Source organism: Cebus imitator, unplaced genomic scaffold, assembly GCF_001604975.1.
Source record: "Cebus imitator isolate Cc_AM_T3 unplaced genomic scaffold, Cebus_imitator-1.0 Scaffold17, whole genome shotgun sequence".
In the NCBI taxonomy this organism is placed as follows: Eukaryota; Metazoa; Chordata; class Mammalia; order Primates; family Cebidae; genus Cebus; species Cebus imitator.
In genome coordinates this window covers 4,177,831-4,196,520 of record NW_016107332.1, presented here as the reverse complement: position 1 = coordinate 4,196,520, position 18,690 = coordinate 4,177,831, and the positions used below count along the sequence as shown (strand labels likewise).

Below are 18,690 nucleotides of genomic sequence, written 5' to 3'. Positions count from 1 at the left end.
TGCTTAAATTGAGAACTCCTTAAGAGGAAGAAATGTGTTTTATTCATTATTTGTTTTGGGGTCCTCCATAATGTTTGATGAATGAAGAATGAATGAATGGGCTGGGTGCCGTGGCTCACACCTGTAATCCCAGCATTTTGGGAGGCCAAGGAGGACAGATCACTTGAGGTCAGGAGTTCGAGATCAGCCTGGCCAATATGGCAAAACCCCATCTCTACTAAAAATATAAAAATTAGCCAGGAGTGGTGGCAAGGGCTTGTAGTTCCAGCTACTCAGAAGGCTGAGGCAGGACAATTGCTTGAACCCAGGAGATAGAGGTTGCACGGTTGCATTGACCCAAGATCGCACTCCAGCCTGGATGATAGAACAAGACTTCAACTCAAAAAAAAAAANAAAAAAAAAAAAAAAAAAAAAGAATAAATTAATAGATGAAGGAATGAATTAATTGTTGTGTTGAACCATATGATTAAATTTCATTCATTTAAGAAGTGTACAGCAAATTCTTCTGGAATTTAGCCACTGCTTTTAAAGCACTGAACTTGGAATATTAGACAATATTAAAATATTATAATTTCTTATAACAGTTTGATATAAGGGCTTCAGTTTACTTTAAGGGAAAAAATAAAGGATGACATAATTTTCCATTTATACAGCTTATTTTCAGTAAATTATAAAATCAGCAATTTTCCATGTAAATGAGTGGCTTTCAACGGGAGGAGAATTTTGCTACCCACGGGACATCTGGATATATGTGGAGACATTTTTTGTCACAACGGAGGCTTGCAGGTTACTGACATTTAGTTAATAGGAGTTGGGTATGCTAACTATCCTATAATGCACAGGACAGTCCCTCACAAAAAAGAATTATCCAGTCCAAAATGTCAATAGTTCCATAGTGGAAGAAACCCAGATGTAGATAAAATTTTTAAAGAATTGTTGTAAATTAGCCTTTTCACTTTGTAAAGTAGGCTAGGGAAACTGTTAAGGGCTTCAAGTGTTTAACGTTTTTCTTCTGTCCAGTAGAGGGCAGTATTTTGCATAGTACAAACCCTCTTGTAATTAGACACATCTACATATTTGCACATTCATATATGCAATCAGATAAGAATAGTCCCATGATATAAATATAAATAACAAATATACCTAGATATCCTGGGAAAAAATTTTTAGGGTTCATAAAAGTTTCTATTCCCGGCATCTGAAGGACACACTGCATGTTAATAGGCATTACATGCACATTTGGGAGCTTTTAAGCTTACAAGATAGAGAATAGCGTTCTATTTCACAGAGGGGAAAATGGACTCAGAGATACGTTGTAACTTGTTCAAGATTATATTCCCTGTCATGCATCTAAGAAATGATGTGTTTAGGACTTGAACTTGAATCTAACTACTAAGTTTATGTTATCTCTTCATCACACTATTTCTGCAATCTCTCTGAAATAAGGTAGTCATTCACAAATGAGACTCTGACATTTTTTCAAAGGGTTAGTGCTATAGATACTTTCTTGAACACAGAGTTAACATTTTCTATGTCACCTATTTTTTTTTTTTTCTGCCTTGATAATGTGCTTTTGAGTGACTCTATTAAGGATATCCTCAAATTTGATGATCAGCTACCCTTCTAGGGACTGGGCAAAGGCTCTAAGCAAGGTGTAGTCAGTGGAAGTCAGTTGTTTCCACCCTGCCCTTACAGTGGAATTCCCAGTTCACCACTGTACTTGCCACCTGACTCAGGACCATTATCATAATTCACAGGCTTCCATCTGCTTTGCATGAGGAAAAGAGATTTGGAGATTATGTGTTAAGGGCTCACCATTTGCCAGTCTGTTTCTGCATGGTTTACTCCCAGAAACTCAAAGAATGAAGCAAATCCTTCATTTAACCACAAGTCTTCCCACCAGTCCATGGTCACAATATTTCCAAACCACTGAAATTATAAGCAATAAAGAGATAATTACATTCTTATGGTTATGGTAGCTAGGCCTAGAAAATGTCAAAACATTTATTTGTCCTTGCCAATATTGTCACTGTGACAGAAGTGGCAGGCGTTGTACTTAACATTTATTTCCTGCTTTATTCTGATTACTTAAATGATATTAAATTGTCCTTAATTTATTGCCCTTATTTAGTTATTACTGGGGATATACAAATTTATTCTTGTGTGTATTTCCTAAAGGCAAAACAACGTGTTTCAAAATCTCTTTATGGCTAAATGTTTATTAGTACTAAGAAAGATTTTCATGCAAGTTTTTCTGAGTTGGCTGTTTTTTATTTGCTAAGTCATAAATAATTTGAATTATTCCTGTGGTCTTAAGCCACTTTGAAAAAACAAGCTGATTCAGTGCTAAGATTCGATACCTGATGCACAAGTTCATGGGCAACCACAGTGGCCACCCTCTGTTGGTTTGATGAGGCTGATTCCTCAGGGTCGTAAAGCAGGTTCGTTTCTCTGTAAGTGATGAGTCCCCAGTTCTCCATAGCACCAGTGCCGAAATCTGGAATAGCTATTTTATCTGTAGAAAAAGAAACAGTCCCATGAGAAATACATTCTTTCCATTTGTTCATAGCATTTCTTACCAAATTAAGTTATTTGGATGAATTTTTTTAAAAAAAATAATTTCTTAAAGAAAATTGTAATCATATGTGCAAACATTTCTGTTCTAATGCACTCAAAATTTCCATGGAGCATTCCCTGTTGGCTCCAGATATGAAAGCTTTGTTTTGGTTTTAAAGAAAAACATTAATGGCAATGCTGCTATAATTTTATGTCTTTTGTTTTTGTATTTCATTTTTATTAGCTATATCTGTTTTAGGGAATAAGCTGTGAAGAAAAAGAGAATGAAGTTTTCAAATTAGTATTTAGAGGTTCCGAGCTTCTCAGTGTACAGATTTCCATCCAAAGATACAGAATATTCGAGAATATAAAACTCCGTTTTTCTCTAATTCTATAAAAATTAATGTCAACTTGATTCCTTACTTATCTAATAGCTTACCATCGCTTATATGCTTTAAATCAGTTGGAGAAACATGGGAGTTGACTATGTTCTCTCTAAATTCCCTTCCAGTTTTAAAATGTTGGATAGGAGTTTCTGTGATCTTACACATAATATCTGACAGAAGGAGGCAGTGTTGATCAGGTGTATGTTAAATCCCAAGACAGAAAATGCTTAGTTGATTAGTGGCCATAATACAGTTTCCCCAGTTAATGAACTGTAAGCGGAATGTAATTTCTTTATTATTATGTATAATTTCAATGAGGCACAGAAATGAAAATAAATTGATTTTTTACTTAACGTATAAGAGAGGGCCCTTTCTTTTTTGTTAAAATAAATATTCTTAATGCTTTTTATAAAAGAATGAAGAGGGATGTGTCTTAAATATAGGTCAAGATTGAACTAGTAGTTTCCTCTTCATGCTATCTTCATTTTTACGTTTGGTTATTTTATCACAAGACTGTCATTTAAAAGGTAGAGAAGTATCTCCCCCAAGGACCAATATTTTTCATAATGTGGTGGAGTGCAGACTGCACTTAATCCTTGAACAAAAGGAATTTTTTGCAATCTCATTTTTTTGGTCAGTATTGGCATTATAATTAACTCTTGTACATTTAACTCTTTGGAGTCTAATAAATACAGAAGTCACTTCTAAGGAGTCTAAGATATAATTAATTCTGAGAGATTGAAAATGCACATAAAACAGGATAAACGATTTGGGGAGAAGGAGAAAGAAAGAGAGGAGAAGACAGTAATAAATTTGTGAGATTCCCACTTCTCAGGTTATGCTGGGTGTTACAACTGAGATAAAAGGCAAAGGATCTTTAAATTGATGTGCATAATATTTCATTAAATATTATTCTGATTTTTTAAAAATTGAGATAAGGTCTCCTTCTGCCACCCAGACTGCAGTGACACAATCATGGCACACTGCAACCTCAGCCTTCTGGGGTCAAGCGATTCTCCCACCTCAGCCTCCTGAGTAGCTGAGATTACAGGTTTGTGCAAAAACACCTGGTTAATTTTTTTTATTTTTTATAGTGACAGGGTTTCGTCATGTTGCCTGGTCTCGAGCCTCTGGGATCAGGTGACCTGCCCACCTGGGCCTCCCAAAATGTTGGGATTACAGGCATGAGCCACCACGTCTGGCCCAATATTCTGATTCTGATGAAAACTTGTTTTGTTTGCTAGCTCCTTTACTAACATTTGTTAAGCAATCAAAAAAAGGAACTGTATCCATTGAAGAGATAGGCAGCATCTACAAGCTTGCTCAGAGCCATAGCCATTCCCACGCAGAGAATTTGGCATTCCCCTTGTTTGCACTGATAATTTATTAAAGGCAGAAACAGAAACAGGAAGGCCAACTGTTGGTTAATTTGTTTTCTTACTGCCTTCATTTCATCCCTACAAACATCTATATGGGTGTTATATTTAAAGTCATTGCTAGTAGCTCTCGAGCTTAATAAAGCATTTCTACTGTTGATAGAAATGTCATATGCACATCATTTTGGTTGTAGCCCCACTTTTACTTTAAAAATAATGCATGTCTCCCTCTGTATTAGAAAAACATTATTGCTGAAAAGAGCACCAGTATTTCATTAAACTGCTAGGGAATCTAGAATTTGCCTTGTACAACAATGGAAAGACTCAAAGCACATGGGAGTCTTAAAATATCATCTATCCCTATTATTTTTTTAACTCATTGTTGATAGGGAGGCAGAGCAAGTACTGGGATGGATACTGATTTTGAAATCAACTGATCTAGGTTGCTATTTGTGGTTCTATCACTACCAAGCTCTGCAATTTTGTGCACATACTTTCATCTTTAGTTGGAAACACAAGACTATATACTTATCAGATAAGAACAGAGTACGGGCCAGGCAGTACGCATGGTTGCTCATGCCTGTAATCCTAGCAGTTTTGGAGGCTGAGGCAGGTGACCTACTTGAGCCCAAGATATTGTAGACATAAAATAAAAGGACTTAAGGATGACTGTTAACTAATGATGACATAATTAGAAGAAGCAAATTAACTTAGATGAAAACAAAGGCAATATTAAAAATAAGACAATTTTTAAAATGATTCTCACCTAATTTAGGAAGAGAATAATTCATACCAAAGTATTCTTCAAAATAATCAAACACACTTTTAGTTATGTTTGCAGCATATTCGGCTGTGTGCTTCTGCTCTGGCTGGACATAAATTGTTAGCTATTAAACAAAACACAAAAAATTCAGCGAAAATTATTCTTCATTCAACAAAATACCAACACCGTGATGCATGACATACTTGAAAGAAACTGGGCTTTGGAGCCAGATATGTCTAATTTGAATTTAAATTCTGCCTTACATGAGCTGTGTTGTCTCACATAAATCACTTCACATCTCTAAGACTCTGGAGGAATTTTATGTAAAATGTTAATAAAACTCACTGAGTGATTTTAACAATTAGAAATAATGTAAGACACAATGGTTGGCACAGTGTTCCAGACATTTGAAAACTGTTATTAATTTTTTCTACTCAGAACATATATTATCTTCTTAAAATTCATGAATTTATCCATTCATCCATCCATATACTCACCTATCAATTTCTCTCTCTCTCTCTCTCTCTTTCTCTCTGTGTGTAATTTGACCTTGAGGAATTGAATTCCTGTGGTTTCTCTCATCTAAAGAGCCCCTGAATGCATGTTTTCCACTTGTGCTATTTTATCCAGCTATTTCAAAATAACCCTTCTGATATTTCAACTATTTCACTCCAGAGCCTAAAATATAATGCAAACTTTTCCTGAGAGGAACTCATCTTGGTAGCCTACATCAATTCTCTAAATCACTACTTTGTGTCCTTATGACATACTTTATAAATCAAACCAAGTACAGATTTTTGTCCCCAATTCTAAGCATGTCTGACTTTATAATAATTTTTCAAGAATCCTCTTCAACATAGTGTCGTGAAAGTAGATGTGGTCTCTGGACAGGAATATCACAGGTGTTTAGGCATTTCTCAATATGTGAAAGAGGAAGCAGTGCCTCAGACAACTAGTGTCTGCTCAAAGTTTGTGAGAAATTCAAGTAAAATATACCTGCTAAACCTACGACCTGATTCAAAACCCTCAAGGAAAGGAAAAGATGTAGTCATACAGTAAGTTCAAGACCATTTGCCTAATTAGAACAGCTGACTCAGGATTTAAACAAGAAAAAAAGGAATATTGCCTACACTCTTTATCATTCCTAATGCATTGATCATTTAGGCACACAGCCTGAACCACCTTTTCCTAGAAGCAAAGAACACTGGAATGATTCACTAACGTAAAGAACACATTCTGAAAGGGCATCCCTTAAATTACCAGTGCTGGCTGACTGTTCTCACAGCCATTGGATAATTGACATTTTTGCCTTATTTGCATAACTAAAGATGTGTTCATCTTCACCTCCGAAGACAGCACGGCTCACTCAATTATCTCAATGTTCTTAGAAATTTTTTTTCTTAGAAGTGATGATACATTTACTCTAACAGCTGTTAAGCAATCGAAAAGTGAAACTGTTTGGATTACCCTCCTGTCCTCTTTGTGAAAAATGACAGGCATCATCCAAGAAGTTGAGTGAAACTAAGGCTTCAGTTTTTGGCCATTGAACAGAGTAAAGGGAATTGACCATCTAAAATAAAAGTCACCACGTTCATACAGGATTGCCATGTCATAAGCTGAGAGTCTCAGAATGTTTCCTCTGAGAACTAATTAGTGTGTCAAAACTCCCAGATTTTCTAGCACTTCTGTTCTCTACCATTAAAAACTTCAGGAAGCGCAGTCCCCTTGAACCACTCCACCGTTGTCTACACACTCAGTGCTTTGGTGCTGCACATAATATTTTGGGAGAGAAAGAGAATTGTGAAAAAAGAAGAAAGATCATGTTGAGGTCTCCCACCGTAGGTGGCGCAGCGGGAAGGAGAAAGACTCAATGTGCTGTTTCTGCTAATATTTTCCCATTTCTCATGTTGGTAAATAAACTCCCTTTAAGCAGTATGCTTCTGAGACCATGTAATTCCTTTTTCTTTCTCCGTATTTCTGTCGGTGACAGTAGAAGGCAATGTGTTTAAGGAAGACTGATGTTAATGTAAATTCAATCAAAATAAAAGCAGTTCCTTCCTCTTTTGCTTCTGAGAAAGTCAGGTCCATAGAAATATACTCTGTCTTTGCAGCTTGGTCAGTCTACAGATCACCTGTGATCTATGACCCTTCAGAATCAGGGCCAGCTCTTCACCAAGCAGGGACCCCAGCTCAGACCAGCAGTGTGGTGGCCCCATCCCCTGGCTGAACATTCCCAGTAGCGGCAGCTCTGCATTTCTCTAAGGTGGAGGCAATCGAAAGCCGCTCTGCCACGGCTGCCGCAATGGCACTGCCCTTGCTGCCCTTCGACTAGGGAAGCAGCAAAGACTCTGAGTGCTTTAACCATACCTCTAGCAGGCTACAGCCACCCTAAGGAGAAGTAGCCAGTTTGTCCCCGCCATAGCTCCTGCTACCCCTGCTCATCACCACGCAGGTTTTTGGCTTGGGTTCACAATACAACCACCTGACCCTGGGCCGATTGCACGGATTGGTAGTGGCTCTGCATTTCTCTGGGGTGGAGTTCCAAGAGACCAGTGAACAGCGCCCTGCCACAGCCACTGCCAAGGTCCCTTCCCACTGCCTCCAAGCTGCAGAAGGAACATAAAGCCTGAGCTTGCTCCAAGGCTATGGTCAGCAGCCCAGGAGTGCCAGGCTGAGATCTGCAGCCAGCACTCAAGTGAGAGAGGAGCGCACCGTTTCTGAGCACTGAGAGGGAGCACAGCGGCAATCAGGAGGGAATACAGAGGAGCCATGTGGCTGAGCAAGAGCCTAGCTACTGGCCATTACGCTTAAGCACCATGTACTGTTGAAGCCCAAACCTTCAACACCAAAAATACTTTGCTAATATAACCCGCCTGTGAACCCAGGGACATGCATTCGGCCACAATTAATGACCCAGGACAAACACTTGGTCCTCTGCAAACATCCAGGAAAGAAATCAACTGACTGTACTCAAATTACAGCACAGCTGAGGGAACATCAGCCCACACAGATGAGAAAGAACTAGTGCAGGATCTCTGGCCACTCAGAAAGCCAGGCTGGCTTCTTTCTTCCAAATAACCACACTAGTTCCACAGCAAGGGTTCTCAACCAGGCCGAAATTACTGAAATGACAGCAGCAGAACTCAGAATATGGATAGGAAGGAAGATCATTGAGATTCAGGAGAAAGTTGAATCCCAATCCAAGGACTCTAAGGTTTACAATAAAACAATACAGGAACTGAAAGACAGAATGACAATTAAAAGAATATAACCAAAGTGACCAGACAGAACTGAAAAACATACTACAAGAATTTCAATATGCAATCACAATTATTAACAGCAGAATAGGCCAAGCTGAAGAAAGAATCTCAGAGCTCAAAAACTGGCTCCCCAAACTAACTCGGTCAAACGAAAATAAAGAAAACATCATGGATAAGAAGAATTAATGTTGTTAAAATGGCCATACTGCCCAAAGCAATTTACAGATTCAGTGCTGTTCCTATCAAACAATCAGTGATATTCTTGACAGAATTAGAAAGAAGCTATTCTAAAATTCATACGGCTCCAAAAATAAAATAGCCAATGTGATCTTACGCAAAGATCAGAGGAATCATGTTACCTGACTTTAAACTATGCTACAAGACTACATGTAGTGTAGTTCAATGATGCTGGGATAACTGACTGGCCATATGCAGAAGATTGAAACTGGACCCCTTCCTTACACCATATACAAAGTCAACTCAAGGCAGATTCAAGACTTAAGTGTAAAACCTAAAACTGAAAAAACCCTGGAAGATACCCTAGGAAATACCATTCTAGACGTAGGATCTAGCAAAGATTTCATGACAAAGATGCCAAGAGAAACTGCAACAAAACTGTAAGTGGACAAATGGACTTAAACTAAAGAACTTCTGCACAGCAAAAGGAACTACCAACAGAGTAAACAGACAACCTACAGAATGAGAGAAAATATTTGCAAACTATGCATTCAACTAAGGTAAAATATCCAGAATCTATAAAGAATTTAAATCAGCAAGCAAAACCACACAACCCTATTAAAAAATGGACAAAGAACATGAACAGACACTTTTCATATATGGCCCACAAGCATATGAAAAAAAGCTCAATATCACTAATCATTAGAGAACTGCAAATGAAAACTACAATGAGATACTATCTCACTCAGTCAGAATGGCTATTATTAAAAGGTCAAAAATAACATGCTGGCAAGCTTGTAGAGAAAAGGGAACACTTATACACTGTTGGTGGGAATACAAGTAGTTCAGCCATTGTGGAAAGCAGTTTGGCGATTTCTCAAAAAACTAAAGCAGAATTATCAATCGGTTCAACCGTCTCATTACAGGATATATAACCAAAAGAATATGAATTGTTCTGCCATAAAGACACATCCCTCCATGTGTTCATCACAGCACTATTCATAGTAGCAAAGACATGGATGGAATCAACCTAAATGCTCATCAACACTAGACCGGATAAATAACATGTGGTATAAATACATCATGGAATACATCACAGCCATAAAACATTAGATCATGTCCTTTGCAGCAGCATGGATAAAGCTGGAGGCTTTTATCCTAAGAGAACTAGCATAGCAACAGAGAACCAAACACCAAATCTTCTCACTGATAAGTGGGACCTAAACATTGAGTACTTATGGATGCAAAGAGGGAAGCAATAGACATCAGGGCTTACTTGAGCGTAAAGAGAGGGAAGAGGGTAAGAATGGAAAAACTATCAATCAAGCGCTAAGCTTATTACCTGAGAGATGAAATAATCTGTACATCAAACCCCCATGAAATGCAATTTGCTATAAAGCAAACACACATATACCCCTGAACCTAAAATAAAAGTTTAAAAAAAAAAAGAAATATTTTACATAAACATAAAGTTACCTTAAAAAAAATCAGGTCATACATTTTACTCTATGACTGCTACTTTCATCAACAGAGCCAAACAATCAGAGAATATATAGCTACAGCCCATTAATTTTGTAACATAATTAGCCAAAGCATAACTGTGTCTTAACTACCATATATCACAAACATTTTTATATTAAAGATTCTAGCAACATCCCAACATTTTCTGTCATTTAAAGTTCCAACATGGTTGCTGTAATTCGTGTAACAACAGAACGTCTGTGATGCTTGGATTTGGTGACTTTAAAAAGCAATCTTCCGCGTGCTGATGCCTTCACTCGTCCTCACCACGCTTCTCTGCTCTCTGACCCCACCTTAATGTACTCTCCATCTGCATCTCCTTTTCCTTTGGGCTTTGGCAGAGGTGGGTGACTCTCCTCTGGCATCTGCTAACCCTCAGCACTTCTGTCCATGATAATGTTCAGTAAATTACCCCTGACTTGTCATCATTATTTAATAATTGCCATTTTTCTAGTGTATGTGCTTGCTTTACTGAGATGATTTCTTTTGTTTTTTTTGAGACAGAGTCTTGCTCTGTCACCAGGCTGGAGTGCAGTGGCACAGTCTTGGCTCACTGCAACCTCCACCTTTTAGGTTTAAGTGATTCTTCCGCCTCAGCCTCCCCAGTAGCTGGGACCACAGGCACGTGCCACCACGCCTGGCTAATTTTTTTGTATTTTTAGTAGAGACAGGGTTTCACCATGTTGGCCAGGATGGTCTCGATCTCTTGACCTCGTGATCTGCCCGCCTCAGCCTCCCAAAGTGCTGGGATTACAGACGTGAGCCACGGCTCCCGGCCTACTGAGATGATCTTTTAAGTGTGTGACTAGCCATACTGAAATAACATGGAGTGAGGAGGGATGCATACATGTATTTTCTTTCCTCTTTATCTTTTAAAAGAGTCATATATGCCTTTTTAAATTTAAGGACCCTATTAAAGGTTAAATATAAGGTTTGTATGTCAACTTTATCACTTTATATGTAAACATTATATATAAACATAAAAATGAAATTGTTAAGGCTTCAAGAACCCAACTTTTATGCATATATTTACATTTTGAAGACAGTAACTTCCCTAGGCAAATTAAATTACCTGGTATATCAGTGTTGGATACCATTAGTCACCTTTCAAAGCACTGAATCTATGGAGCTAATGTCAGTGGAAAAATTTGGGCTTTCTACAGGCTGTATTCAGCTGATTATTCTTTTGGGAGGTGTGACGCATCTGCTTTATCATTGTTGTTGCTTTCCCTTGTCCAATTGGAGCCTACTGTGATGTAGGCTCTTGGAGTTCTTAATGTTAACCCCTTTCATTCCAGCGTCTTGAACCATTTGAGAGCTAGAACTTAAGTCCATGAGAATTGATTCCCCATTGATTCCTATTACTTCCTTTGTATGTCCCTTTGCTAGACTTGACTTTGCTTGACAATCATGGCTAAATGCACTAGATCAACCTTCCTTGAACAAGTTAATGAGGCTGTGCACCATCTTTATCTTCAATGATTATTTATGTCCCTGCAGCCAAACCCAAGTACAAAGCTCAGCCATAGGAATATTATGATTACTTTCTAGCCTTATTATTGAGAACTTAAATTTTTTCAAGTGATGAACACTTTCCATGCAGCGTCTTTTACTCCACACATCAATTCTATGAATCCAGAATTATTAATAATGATAAAGAAAAAGTATTCTGCATCACTGATGATTACCCCAATCCTTTCACTGGTCCAGTTTCCACAACCGCTTATCCACAATAATAAAATCCAATGAGTTCTAAAAAGCAAAAGCTTTTTATAGGTTTAAGCAAGCTAATTTAGCAGTATCGTATGACCTGAACTGTTAAGAGGTTTTCAAAAATCTTTATTTTTCTCACTATAAAAAATTACTGTTATCACTGATTCTGTCTCACTGATTATAAGGCGCTGCCCCAAATCCTGCTGTAGTTAATAACACATAGTATTCAAACTACATTACCTTTCACAAATCTGAAAATTTCTGAATTGCAACGTACAACTGGCCATGAGGGTTTGAGATAAGGATTGTAGACCTCTATTTATAATTTTAGAGTTTGAAGGTAATTTAAAATAAACTTCCTCATTGTATACATGAGAAAAATGAAGTCTAAGGCAGAACTGACGCTGGAATTCAGGACAAAGTTTGTTTTCACTATGTCATGCTGCCTATTTTCTCTAGTTGTAAGACTGAATCCTGAACTCCCCTAGCTGCAATATAGAGATAACAACAGCACTTATGTCATAGGGTTATTGTAAGGATTAAGTAAGATAACACATAAGCAATGTATAACATGTAATAGTTCTATGTGTCCCATCAAAAGCATTAGTCTCATTTGAGATAATGCGCTGAATTATTAACCTCGGTAATTTTCTTTGTGCATACTTCCTTATATGTGATTGATACTCACACTGTAGTGTCCACATTGCCATTAGGAACATTAGGAAAATGCAGGGGGAAAAAATAAACGTTACAGTTTTGACTTTCAAAACAGGCTTTTGATGCCCACACAACAAATGTAAAAGCCCAAACTTTTTGGATTACAAGAGCCTGGTTTCAAAAGGCTTTTAGCAATAAAAACAGAAGGCCAGGAAAAAAGCAAACTACAGGGTTTTTCACTGTAATAATAGATTGAAAAGAGAATACAGAGATGTCCAGGCTTCTCTGTCTCAAATAACTAGATTTACCTGGGCCAGGGAGGAAGGAAGGTTGAAGGGACAAGACCTTAAACAGATCCTGAAAGAGCATGAGGGCGCTGAGATGAGGGCACGGAACTTAAAAAGACCATGTGAACAGAAAAGAATCAGCTTAAACAGACTGCCTGTTACCATTGCCCCCCTCACCTGGGTCAGAAGCCAGGCAGGGGCCTACAGGTTCCACCTGGAAGTGCTTCAGGTCAGCCGTGCCCTGGGGCCACATCCTTATTGTCCTTGTCTATTGATAGAGGTGACCACACATTCAGGTTTGCCCAGGAATGTCCTTGGAATGTAAATGGTCACTTTACTTATTGACAGTAGCCTGACTTCTCACAGTTGATCATCCTGAAGAAGTTGCATCATTTATCTCTTGAGGTTTTGCAAGGTCTCATCTGAGCTGCTCCAAAGAGCCACACCATTTTAAATAACGAGGACTCTTAAAGGATCCCCAAAACACAAGGTGAGATCCTTGGCACTCAGGGCTAGTAACACCAAGAAAGACCTGAAAACACACTTGGGTGGCACCAGGCAGTGGTGTCTGTTGCACATCTCAATTGAAGTAAAGATATCAGCATATTTCACTCCCTTCAGGGTTTAGCATCCTCCTGTGCACAGAGTAGGTTCTTAATAAAGACATAAAATAATCAGTTTGAAGGAACTTTTTCATTATCAATACTGAGGTAGCCAGGATGAGACAGAGAAAATAAATCCATATCGTTTTTAAATCTATAAATGTGTATTTAAGGTACATGGCTGGTATTACTGAACATGCCATAAATGTGTTAAACTTTATAAAGTTTATGTTCTTCTAAATATCCTTCTAGCAGTAGGTGGAAAGTTAGCAGAGGAGGGTACTTAGTAGAAAGGAATAGTGATACATCAGTTTTTTTTCTTTTTAAGTTTTGCCTTAGCAATGTGATATATTCTTTTTTTTTTGAGACGGAGTTTCGCTTTTGTTACCCAGGCTGGAGTGCAATGGCGCGATCTCGGCTGACCAAAACCTCCGCCTCCTGGGTTCAGGCAATTCTCCTCCCTCAGCCTCCTGAGTAGCTGGGATTACAGGCACGTGCCACCACGCCCAGCTAATTTTTTTTTTTTTTTTTTTTTTTTTTTAGCAGAGACGGGGTTTCACCATGTTGACCAGGATGGTCTCGATCTCTTGACCTCGTGATCCACCCACCTTGGCCTCCCAAAGTGCTGGGATTACAGGCGTGAGCCACCGCGCCAGGCCATATATTCTTTCTAAATTTTAGTTTGCTCCTTCCTTGTAGATAAATTAGTATGAACAGGCAAAACCTTGGCTTGAAGTTTAGGTGACAAAACACTTTTTATCTGCTGCGGCTATGCTGGTTCAAAACATGTTCAGAACTCTGAGTTCAGAACCCAGCTGCTATGAAGCTCTGTTTGAGAAGAAACCCAGCATGACCGTTAGGTAATACAAGCATTCATTGGCAGCTTACTTTCCATTTAAATTAAAATTTAAGTTGTCTGATGCTTGCTCATTATTACTGCAGTATAATTTTTAAGAAATAATAAATGAACATTTAAAAAATCTAATTTACCTCATAAAATTTTACATTATTTTTATTTTGTTTATATTTTTGTAAATTTAAATAAAAAAATAAGAATCATTAGCAATCCTCCATGGCTTACTAAATTAATCAGATTCCTTCAAGGATGATTAATAATCTTCAATTTAAAGTAAACTTTCCAGTAAATAAATTAATTTTTTTAACTAATTAAAATGTTCTAGAAATCAAATTCATTCTGAAAACTTAGCAAAGCCACAGCCAAAATAACTTTTTTTATTTTTTAAAAATTTTTGAGGGTGGGGGAGAGCCAGTGATGTCTCTGCTTATTTTTGAGCACTAATCTCATTCATGATTCCACCCCAAAATAACTTTTTAAAATAATGAAATGACCATATGTCAAAAATAATTCTGAGGAAAACAGAAAAATCACCTTTAGAACACCACAATAATAATTGTTGTGGACGTCCACTGGGGAATGCCACAATAAGTGGTCAAACCCTGAAGAAGAAACAGGAAATTTACATAGCCTTTAATTATCGCTCTCTAAATATTTATTAATCATTGTAGTGGTCATAATGTATATCCATAAATTCTTTGTTATCCCCCTCCCCTGCCAGGAAGTGGAGCTTAACTCTCTTCCCCTTGGGTGTGGACTGCATTTACCGATTGCTTCTAACAAATGGAATATGGAAAAGAAAACTAGTAAACTGCAGCAGAGAAACCTAGAAGATACCATCTCAACCAAGTGATCAAGGTTATCATCACCAGGAATAAGACATGATGATGTCATGTACCCCCTATAGGATGTGATGAAAAGGACCCTTCACCTCTGTGGTATTCTCCAAAATCCAAAGCCTCAGTCTAATCTTGAGGAAACACCACACAAATCCAAATTGAGAAACAGTCTACGCAATACCTGAACAGTAGTACTCTTAAAAAATGTCGGAATCATAAAAAGAAAAAAAAAAATGAGAAATGTCATATATTAGAGTGAATTAAGGAGATAAATTGCTAAGTATAATGTAGACATATCATCTATTGGATTTTGGAGCAGAAAAAGCACATTAGTGAAAAAATTGGTGAAATCCAAGTAAAGGCTGTTGTTTAGTTAATAGTATTGTATTATATTGATTTCTTAGATTTGACGAATATTTAATAAATGTTTGATATTAACATTAAGGGAAGATTACATGGCGACTCTGTTGTGTCTTTGCAACTCTCTGTAAATCTAAAATTATTTCAAAATAAGAACTTTAAAAATATATCTGAGCATTAAAGCAATGAAACTTAATAAGACTATTTCTGTGAAGAGAAATACATAAATCAAAGTCCATAGCACAAAACCTAAAATTGTTAGTCTGTGTTAAAAAAAAAAAAAAAAAGAGAGAGTCTGTGTTTAAAAATCCATGGCACATATACATACATACTCTCTGCCCTCAGCCAATCTTTCTAATCCAGGCAAACAATGGACTAAGAAGCACGTAAGACGACACAGATAGTAGGAAGAACCCATTCACAGATACGATCCTAGATGCAATTATTTAGCAATCATCCTGTAAGATTTTTTAGAAGAAATTACAATGTAATCCCTTCTACTGAGTTATTAGAATTAATATGGTCATAGTATAAACCTAATTAAATAGATAAGATCTTACACCAGCATTCTCTTAGTGAATAATTCTTCCCAACTTCCTCTTCTGTTCAGGAAAGCCAAGGAAAATTTGACTGGAGTTGAAATAATCTCCAACAAGGTAATTTCTTCTTTTTGCACATACTTCTTTATAAAATACAGAGGCCAAATGCCTCCAAAGAAATTCAAGGCCTTCTAAGATTTTGTTTCTCAGGAACAGAATCACCAATGACTTTATTTTATTTTTTATTTTATTTTATATTTTATTTTGTTTTATTTTTTTATTTTTGAGACTGAGTCTTGCTCTATTACCCAGCCTGAAGTGCAGTGGTGCCATCTCTGCCCACTGCAACTCTGGCTCCTGGGTTCAAGCGATTCTCCTGTCTCAGCCTCCCGAGTAGCTGGGATAACAGGCATGTGCCATCACACCTGGATGATTTTTGTATTTTTTGAAGAGACAGGGTTTCGGCATTTTGGCCAGGCTGGTTTCAAACTCCTGACCTCGAGTGATCCGCGCGTCTCAGCCTCCCAAAGTGCTGGGATTACAGGCGTGAGCCACTGTGCCCGGCCACAATTACCATTTAACTTGTCCTGAATTTGATTCCTTAAAGACTCATGAAAAGCTAAAGCATTCTGGCAAAGAATTCTGTAGGTCAAATGTACCGCAGAAGGCATCACAAATCTAATAACTTCAAATAATTTTATATATACTACTGTGGGTGATTTTCCTGTTCCTTACTTTGTGTTTTTCTTACAGATTTTCAATAATGTACATGAATTAAACTTATAATTTTTAAAACTAAAAAATATATTTATAATACATTGTTCTTGATTTGAAAATGAATTGCAATATATTCTAATGGGGACATTCATGACATGCTTATTGGGGATATTGTTTACTGTCTGATGACTCCTAAAAGAACAATAGGATTACATTTTTTTAAAAACAATAACTCAATCATTTATTCACATAACCAAAAAGTCATATAATCTCTCTGTACTAGGTACAGTTCAGGGTGTGTTCACTTGTTTGTTTTTCTGTGGTGAAATTCAGTGATTTCATTTACTTTAAAACCTTGGCTGGGCGCAGTGGCTCATGCCTGTAATTCCAGCACTTTGGGAGGCCGAGGCGGGCTGATCACTTGAGGTTAGGAGTTCAAGACCAACCTGGCCAACATGGTGAAACCCCATCTTTAAAAATAAAAAAAAATGAAAAAAGAAAAAAACCCTAATCAATCAACTTAAACCTGAAGAAGGCCTCAGGAGTAGATTTCTTGCAGAGTTGTAAAAAAATCCTTCCATCAGTGGCTGGTCTTAATTATTGCTAAACTATTCTAAGTAACTCTTCATGTTACTCTGTTTAGGATTGGTTCAAAACGCAATGCAATTAATTAAAAAGGAAATATGAAGAGTGAAAAGTCTTCTGAGCTACCTTCAAAACCAATTTAATTTTTTCATGAGCAACAAGGATATTTTAAACATAATGAATGATTCAACTACTAAAGACTGCTATACTCTCTCCAACTAAACAATTAAGAATGTAGGCATTGATTCTGTGTTTATTGATATAAAAGACCTACTTTCAGAGCGGCAAATATACCCAAGCCAATTTATTCAGGGCTTAGATTGCATAATGTAATCTGATTATGAATAGCAGGTGGTTAATGTACCAGAATAATACTGTCAAAAGCAGAGTGGATAAGAATAGTTACCTAATAATGATGTACATAGCAACTACATGACTTCATTTTTTATTTTTGTTTTTTACTTAAAAAGTAATAAAAGGACTTTGGGCCCAGGTGGTACAGTAAAGGGATACTTTGATGTACCCCAACTAATCCTTCTAATATGCAGAAATTATTGCTAAAATATAAAAATGGGAACAAGACATAAGGATAGGAAGCTATTAATATATTAAGCTCCAGTTTTGGAAGGAATCAGTCAGAAACAGGTTCCCGGGGATGAGACCCAAGCCATGCTTTGAAAATCATGTTGTAAAACTCTGACTACTATTTCTGATTATTTTCTCATCCCTTTTTGGGCTTTCTTTTATGATGATCATATTCTTGAATCTTTGAATATATTAATTAAAGTCTGTGTGTGTGAATGTTTATTTTGTTATGACTTTTTTGGAATTCTCTTTTGTTTCTCCAATTATCACTGTTTACTCCCACTGTGTTTCTATTTGTCTTGCATTTTTTCTTTTATATTACTTATTTTCCTCATAGACCTGGTTGTCTTAACTTATCTGTTCAGGTCTAAGGATGTAGGACTCTGAGGCTGGTGTGAGTTTCTTCTGATGTTACATTTCGATAGATTTAAGTAGGTTGATTTTCTGTAACTCTCTGGAGTGGGAAATCATAGCAGGAGCAGTTTATACTTGCGTGGGTGTCAACAATTAGATTTCAACTTAGAGTGAGTGGGTAGGGAGCCAGGAGGGGAACCTCCCAAATGCCAGGGGAGGAACTCACTGTGGAGCATTAGCATTCACACTAGATGCCTTAACTTTCTCCCATAAGGTTCTGCTCAACTTTTAAAGGAAATGGCCCCACAGTTTTTTCAGGAGGGGAAATTCTGGCTGCCTATCTTCTGTGGAAGGGTTGGAGTCAGGGGAAAGTGGCACATCTCATTTTCTTGGAATTTTTCTGCCTCAGAGCCTCTGAAAGCTTTCAAAAGGTAGTTTGGCTTCTGTTGATCTCATAAAATAGATGATCGAAAAGTCATATATTAAAACATTATATTTGTTTCCTTCCAAAATGATGGAACACATCACTTATTTAAGACAGAATGTTATGCTCTCAG

At 37.3% G+C, this 18,690-nt stretch overlaps 1 protein-coding gene across 1 annotated transcript in view; it reads right to left on the bottom strand.

Annotated features, from left to right (window-relative positions):
* The window catches only part of LOC108290095 (glutamyl aminopeptidase), a 91,839-nt gene that overhangs the window by 54,164 nt on the left and 18,985 nt on the right, over positions 1–18,690 (bottom strand). Inside the window, exons 4-6 of the mRNA XM_017509812.2 lie at positions 5,085–5,205; positions 2,361–2,515; positions 1,816–1,929 (exon numbers count right to left, since the gene is read on the bottom strand). Of these exons, the coding sequence (XP_017365301.1) occupies positions 1,816–1,929; positions 2,361–2,515; positions 5,085–5,205 (390 nt within the window). The remainder of the gene's footprint in view (positions 1–1,815; positions 1,930–2,360; positions 2,516–5,084; positions 5,206–18,690) is intronic.